General features: G+C 41.0%; 1 protein-coding gene across 3 annotated transcripts in view; it reads right to left on the bottom strand.

Annotated features, from left to right (window-relative positions):
* The window catches only part of ryr3 (ryanodine receptor 3), an 86,289-nt gene that overhangs the window by 1,301 nt on the left and 77,804 nt on the right, over positions 1-7,184 (bottom strand). For all 3 annotated transcript variants that reach the window (XM_072684717.1, XM_072684733.1, XM_072684727.1), the window contains 16 exons: positions 6,993-7,074; positions 5,585-6,882; positions 5,435-5,472; positions 4,486-4,654; positions 4,270-4,356; positions 3,924-4,121; positions 3,626-3,756; positions 2,865-2,907; positions 2,650-2,777; positions 2,508-2,568; positions 2,275-2,421; positions 2,038-2,172; positions 1,728-1,884; positions 1,568-1,632; positions 287-387; positions 89-140 (listed from right to left, as the gene is read on the bottom strand). In XM_072684717.1, the coding sequence (XP_072540818.1) occupies positions 89-140; positions 287-387; positions 1,568-1,632; positions 1,728-1,884; positions 2,038-2,172; positions 2,275-2,421; positions 2,508-2,568; positions 2,650-2,777; positions 2,865-2,907; positions 3,626-3,756; positions 3,924-4,121; positions 4,270-4,356; positions 4,486-4,654; positions 5,435-5,472; positions 5,585-6,882; positions 6,993-7,074 (2,892 nt within the window). The remainder of the gene's footprint in view (positions 1-88; positions 141-286; positions 388-1,567; positions 1,633-1,727; positions 1,885-2,037; positions 2,173-2,274; positions 2,422-2,507; positions 2,569-2,649; positions 2,778-2,864; positions 2,908-3,625; positions 3,757-3,923; positions 4,122-4,269; positions 4,357-4,485; positions 4,655-5,434; positions 5,473-5,584; positions 6,883-6,992; positions 7,075-7,184) is intronic.

The following is a 7,184-nucleotide window of genomic DNA, read 5'->3' as shown; positions in this document are numbered from 1 at the left end:
CTGTAGACAGGAAGACAGTACATACTGCATGAACTGCAGCCCAACCATACCCTTGTTTTGTTTAGGCTGAGTTAATATGTGTACATACCTGACCCGTGTGTTCAGTCTCATCTTTGTTAATGAGATACATCAGGAAGAATCTGTGAAAGGAGCCACAACAAAGCAGGTGTCATACAGCAGAGTGGTGAAGTGAACATTTTACAACAGCAGTCCACAGAAAAAAAGCAGATAGAGAGGAGAGGAACAGATGTTGCATTTTTAGAAGTGTAGAGGAGGCGATGCTCACAGGTAGTTGGCCAGGTTGTGCTCTTGTAAGGTGTGAGTCTCAAAGCCATGCGGCGTGGTGTCAAAATAGTCATTCCCAATACCACAGATGAAGCATTTTGTCTGTGTTCAGAGAAAAGTAATTAGAAATCTTTTACACAATGTGGAGTAATGCAGCATTGTTTCATTATTTGGATTTTAACACATTGTTACCATATCATTTAACATGATGAGCCCATTCTTTAGAACAACGAAACGTTTTGGGACGCCTGCTCATTCATTGTTTCTTCTGAAATCAAGAGGATTACGAATTGTGTTTTTCCTGCTTTTGTTGGAATTTCTGTTTCTACTGTCCAGGGATGACTTTCTACTTGATTTCTTGCTGTGATGATTAAATTGCATTCAACAAAAAGAGTATTACTAAGGCAAGGAGGTTGGATGATCACCACCCCACCTCATCCCTACTCCCCAACTCCTCCCAAAAGTACTGGATGGAGCACAATCATTCCAGTTCCACGGCTTCACAGCTCAATGCTGGGGGCTTTATACCCCTCTATCCCATGCCCCATGCCCAGATTCATGTTCATCTGCTCCAAAGAGTCTATTCTTTTGGTAGTACTTCTTTACAGGGACTAGACAAGCTGGGCATTTGTGAATTTGCAAGTGTGCCTTTGCACATCTGTGTCAGCAATGGGTGCAACTTAAAGTAGCTGAATGCATTCATTAGAAGTGGTGAACATATAGTGAACATTTGAACATATAGTGTAGATCCGTCCCCAGAACAAATTAAACATTCACTTTTTGAAAATGTAAAAAGTGTTTGTTGGGAAGGTGTAAATGGGTGGTGTTAATGGGAACCTGAACTCTTAAGAAGCCACATTATAGAAAGCAAATTAAACGGTTACAAATATGCTGCATAATGCTGAAGACATTATTGGAAAAGCTTTTGGCCTATATCCAGTTTTAAATCCAATCAGGGTGAAGGACATTGTAAAGTTAAATGGTTTCAAATAATTCCTTTAGATTTATCATTATTTCATATTGAACAGAACATGTCCGTCATATGTTGGTTCACTGGTGGGTTTGGATAGCACAGAAAATGCCTATCATGATCCTTGGTTCCTCTACCACCACAAATTCAGACTCTAAGTCTGTGAGTTTCTCTACAATGAACCATTTTCCATTAACCGAGTGAGAGCTTATAACACTGAAGTGAATTATGATGGTAATATCACACTGTTTTTGTCCAAATAGTGGTCACCTGTTGCTCATATAAGAGTATAAACCTGCAAAGCATCCTCACCTCCATGTCCTCCTTTACTTGCTCCTGTTGATCTCTCAACTCACCAAAGGCATCAATGATCAAACCTAGTTTGAAATATAAAAGCACTCATTATACATATGAACAGCAGCTTTTTTTAATTAGCTACATAATCTGTCAGTGGTCTGACTGTAGCATGTACCCTGAATGATGGCCAGCAGGATGACAATGACAAAGAAGAAGAATGTAATGTCAAAGAGGATGCGGTAAAGCTCGTAAGGGTCCCCAGCTGGGTCCTCAATCTCGTCACCAATACCACCGCCAGCTCTCACACCCACATACATATGGAATAGGTAGCACTGAAAAAAAGAGATGTATTCAGCAGCAGGGTCTTTGCACATTTCAAACAACTGACTGAAATTCTGTGAAATTCAGTGCTTTTAAAGTAAAAGTATACCATAGTCATTGTTGCCTTTAGACAATGGGCAAATAACTGATTTAGCTTTACTCACAGTCATCATATCGTCACACTTCATGTCGGGCTCATCTTCATCTTCGCTTTTGTTGTAGAACTTGCGGAAAAAGTTGAAGGCCACCACAGTGTACAGGTAGACCACAACTGCCAGCAGGCCCACAGTCAACACCAGCTATTCAAATGAAGGGATCTGTTTAGAGCTCTAGTTTACACACAATCAAAGGCTTTCTTGGCTAAAGTTGAGACACACTTGCCCCCTGGTGGTACCACTTGCCTGCTTGCCATTGTGAGTGACGGACGACAGGATGGTCCTTAAGGTCTTGAAGCCCATGGCAATATCCAGCAAGTGAGCAGCAAAGAAGAAGTTGTTGTAATGTCCCAGAATAGACATGGTGGTGTACCAGATCAGGTAGAGGAACGACTGCATTGAGAGAAACCCTGGACGTTAATTACAAATAGAACTGTAGCTGATCACAACCTAATAAACTATACTAAGACTTCACTCACGTTGTCAGTAAGGACAACTCCCATTTTCCAGATGTGGTACTTGGTGTCAATAGAGCTCAACCTGTTACAAAAAAAGGCTTCTGTTAATTGACAGCCTTAGAAGCTTTCAGCTTGCCTTTTTCTTTTGTGTGGTCTCGCTCACCAGGACACCAAAGACGCCTCCTTCACCACAGCCTCTTCAGTGGGATCAAAGTCAAGTGCGCTCTTATCCAGACCAAGAAGCTCAGCAATGCGCTCTGCTCCATACAAATCGCCGTATTTGTTGATGACCTGGAGAGTGATCAGACAATTTAATGGAGATACAAATGAACCAAGGAAATGCACATTTACTTTACCTCACATCTGTCTGAGACATACCTTCCTCTTGACAAATTTGTCCCAGTAATTGTTAGGGAATGATCTGAAATAATAACATGAGTGACATGAGTAAAGAAATCAATTATACAGTCAGGTCCTTAAGTATCTGTGCGGTGATTTTTGTTATTTTGTCTCTCTGCAGTACCTCAATTGATCTGAAATAAAGCAGGAAGTGATTGACAGGTAGACTTTCAGCTTTGATTCAAGCGGTTTAACAAAAATAACAACATTCAATTTATAGTATTTTTTTGCACAGTCCCTAGTTTTTACAGACTCAAACTGACAAATACTCTGTCTTTACTTTCCTTAAGGCATTTCATTAAGACATTAAGCAAGGATAGTCTTTCCTGGTCTTTCCTGGTCTTCCAGGCTTTTTGGTGTGTGAATTCACCAGTGCATTCCTCTATTTGGGGAATACACCAAATTTTATATGTGGCCACTCCTAAAGTTTCTGATATCTTGTGGATAGGTTTGTTTTAATGATGTTTTAATGATGGTCTCCTTCACTTGCAGAACACATATTGAGAGTTCCCACAAACTGCAACCAAATGCAAATTCAGCACTTGGAATGAATTCCCATTTAAATATGTAATTCGTAAACAGTTAATGCAATATTGTAAAACCTCCTGAATTGAAGTCTAAACTTTAATCACATCCTGACACAGAGGCAAAATAACAAAACTTGTGTCACTGTACAAATACCTCTGGACCAGACTGAATATAATGTATATATTTTACGCCTGCATTTAACGGGGCCTTACGGAGTAGCAATAACCAATCGATCCCACTGTCCTTTGATATCATCATCAGAGGGCTGTTCAGTGATGTACAAGCCATCAAACTCAAGCTTCCTTGCAATCTCCTTCTCTCGCTTGAACACCACCAAAGGAACCTACGTGGTACACAAGAGATATTGGGAAGAGTTATGTGTTGCCTCCATTTTTCATTATTTGCTTTGTCTGGATGTATTATTTATTGTTGTATTGCTCTACAAGCAGGAGGGAGCAGGACTGGTGACCACGGATATTCATTATCACAAAAAATGTAGCAATAATTTACCTTGAGGCAGTAATATCCCACCACACACAGTAAGGAAATGACTGTGTGCAGTATAGCCAAGAACGTCAGAGTAGGTGCCATATAGCCAGTGCTCTCCTGAAGTACATAAAACTCCATACCACCACCATCATCCTCATCATCATCATCATCACCCCAGGGACTCTCATCTTCCTCTTCATCTTCAGTTTCACCAGACACCTGTAAAACCAACTCATCAGTAATATATTTAATAATGTACTGTAATAAATTATTCTTTTCAAAGGCTGGTAACTTTCAGAATCAAACAGAAAAGATGTTTTAATGACTTCAGGTTATTCCAATTCATTCGCTGAATCAAAGGTGGCACCTTATAGAAGAGCAGGATGAAGTTGATTGCGAACGCCACGAACAGTGCCAGCATACGGAGGTTGTAGAAATTACGAGCCAAGTAGTGCTAAAAAGCATAAATCACATTTTATTGTAGTTTTTTTGTCACACATAGATATTGTAGATATTTGTAGATATACTGTAGATATTTAAGTATTTAAAAACAAACAAAATCCCTTTCACTGCATGAACATACCAGCATCTTGGTCTTATAGACCTCTAAGCCAGCGAAGAAGCTGGCCATGAAAGCTGGAGCGTCCTCCTTTGCTGTTCCACGCCGTTTTCTTGGGGCTGGCTTCTCCTCCACTACCGGCTCTTCAGGCTTTTCCTCCTTGGCCTTGTCTTCTTTTTCCTGATTCTCAGTGCTGCAATTCAAAGACATGTCTATACCTACAGTGCTCAAGAGTAGAGTTGGGCCACAATCACACTATCAGTTGTATTACTATTATCCAAACTGAAGTTATTTATTCATTTGTATCCATCAGGAAGTCAGCAAACAGTAATCAATTCATAATTATCCTATGTATTTATCTGAACATATAAGTAAGGCAAATAAAAGTGGGCCTTATTCACCAACATTCTTAAGAAGAATTACCTAGCATGTTTTCTTACCGCAATTCTGCGGTTTAAAAATGAATCCGACTTTTTGTTAAACAAATTTAAGACACTTCTTAAAAAGATACTGGTAAATAAGGCTGTCCCTTTGCATTTTATTAATGTTAGCATTCAGCTTCATATCCCTTATTTTTGACAATAGCTTAAAGTTTTCAAGCTGTGGTGGTTTAAAAGGTTTGCACAAATGATGCTAAGCCAAGCTCTTTTGGATGGTCAGAGCATGCCAGGATTCAAACACCTCCAACCTCTTTCCTCTACTTTAGTACAGTTTTACACTGTATTTAAGAATTGTTTTGTGACTACAGTCTTTCTCACAGAGACAATTCTGACAGATAAAGCAGTTTTAATATACATTTTAGAATATAAAAAAATCATTTGGGCACTTCTTTTGGCCTTATTTATAGAAGATGAAAAATAACCTCAGAATTTCTATTTTAGCTGTTTAAACTACAAACCAAAACACCAGACAAGATCAGATCCTATGGTAAGGTTTTAACAGACAATGCAGACTACAAAGCTGTCATACTTACTCTGCTTTCTCCGGTTCTGACTCCTCAGTGGCAGCTTTCTGTGTAAAACACGAAGCAGTGGCTTGCATTAATTGCATAACGTTGTAGTGGAATACGGACATCACTGAACTGAAATTTCACATTTCTGTTAGGTACAGAAATAATGCACACCTGGCTTTTCCTCTTTTCAACAGGGGGACTGACTTCTGTCATGACCTCAGAGACATCCCCCAGTCCAGGCTCAGGTCCATGTTTTCCCTCTCTCTTAGGCGCCGGATTTATGAGGTCTATGATGGCATCGGGCTCCATTTTGTCCCCTGCACCAGCCATTTGCACCGTTTCTATAGACACCACCAAATCACTACTCTCTGTTTTATCTGCCTCCAGTACATCACCATGTATTCCAAACTGTGTGGGATCAGGCATGTTGCCCAAGATGTCTGTGACCTTCATGTTTTTGGCTCCCTCGACAAGACCTCCTCCAAACATCGAAGACCATATGATATGGAAGAATCCAAAGATCAAGCCGAAAATGCCTTTGAAGAATCCAGTGAACAGCATCCAGAAGAAGGAGAAGAAGCCAGTGATCATTTCTTTAATGGTCAGTTTCTTAAACTTCTTGAACTGTTTACGCATGCTCTTGATGGTCAGCATCTGGCGGAAATTGGACATCTTCTTCTTCGCAGAGGTGCAGGCAAGAGTGAATGCTGAAGCTGACTCTTGGGTGCTCTCTTCGCCTTCCACCAGTTCCTCCAGCAGACTCTGCAGTTCCTCCTCCTCTTCCTCGTGTCGTTCCGCAGCGTCTTGTTCAGATATCTGGGAAGCCAGCTGCATCTCAAAGATGGTGTCCTCGCAGAAGTTTACAAACATCTCCATCTTCTCGCTCTCGCCTCCCTCATTGACCACATCAAAGATAAACTGCCGCTTGGACTCTTTTACTTGGGGCTTCTCCCACTGCTCCCTGCTGGACTCACTGATCTCAAAGTAGACTCGCTCAATCCGCTTGGCGCCACCCATGATCTCAATACGGCCCAGATAGGGCTCAAAGTAACTGAGTACGCTCTCAGCCAGGTCTAGGAAGGTGGCGAGACGTGAATCGTGCGGCATGTGCTCAGACAGGTTGGTGAGCAGTACGGCCACATTGAAGCCAATGTCCTTGGCCGGCTCGTGGAAACGCTCCACAAACTCCACGTAGTTGAACATGTCATTTTCATCAGCTTCGGTGCAAGAGAGAAGAAACTCGATCTCAGACTGTGTGTATTGCTTTTGGCTTTCCATTGACTTCTGGAACTCCTTCTTGGAAATGACTCCCTTTCCTTCGGGGTCATACTCTTTAAAGTTGTCAGAGGTCGTGAGATCCTTCAACTTCAGGAACATGTCAAAGAACTTAAGGATCATTTCCACATTGCTTGAGGACTCCACTAAAGTGTCGACCATCTGCTTACCGATGGTGCCATTCACCACATTACCTAAAAGCAAATATTCACCTCGGTGTTCGTTATTTGTGGCAAGATGCTTTTATACATGATAGACATTACAGGGATTTACTTAAATAGTTTGCTTTTAAAATGTAACTTACCCTCCAGAAGAGATAACATCATAACCACCATATCTTTCTGCAAATCCATCAGTTCCTTTAGCAGCTCAATCTGGCTAGAGTCCTGCAGAAAGCCAAAATAAGACAATAATACTTAAAAGATGAATTTAGACAATTACAGGTTCATATGGGTGGAGAGGTCTCCATTATGAGTTCAAGACTGCACATGCATTG

The sequence above is a fragment of the Salminus brasiliensis genome, chromosome 1 (assembly GCF_030463535.1).
Source record: "Salminus brasiliensis chromosome 1, fSalBra1.hap2, whole genome shotgun sequence".
NCBI lineage: Eukaryota > Metazoa > Chordata > Actinopteri > Characiformes > Bryconidae > Salminus > Salminus brasiliensis.
The sequence above is the reverse complement of the archived record's forward strand: the minus strand, read 5'-3'. Positions and strand labels throughout refer to the sequence as shown.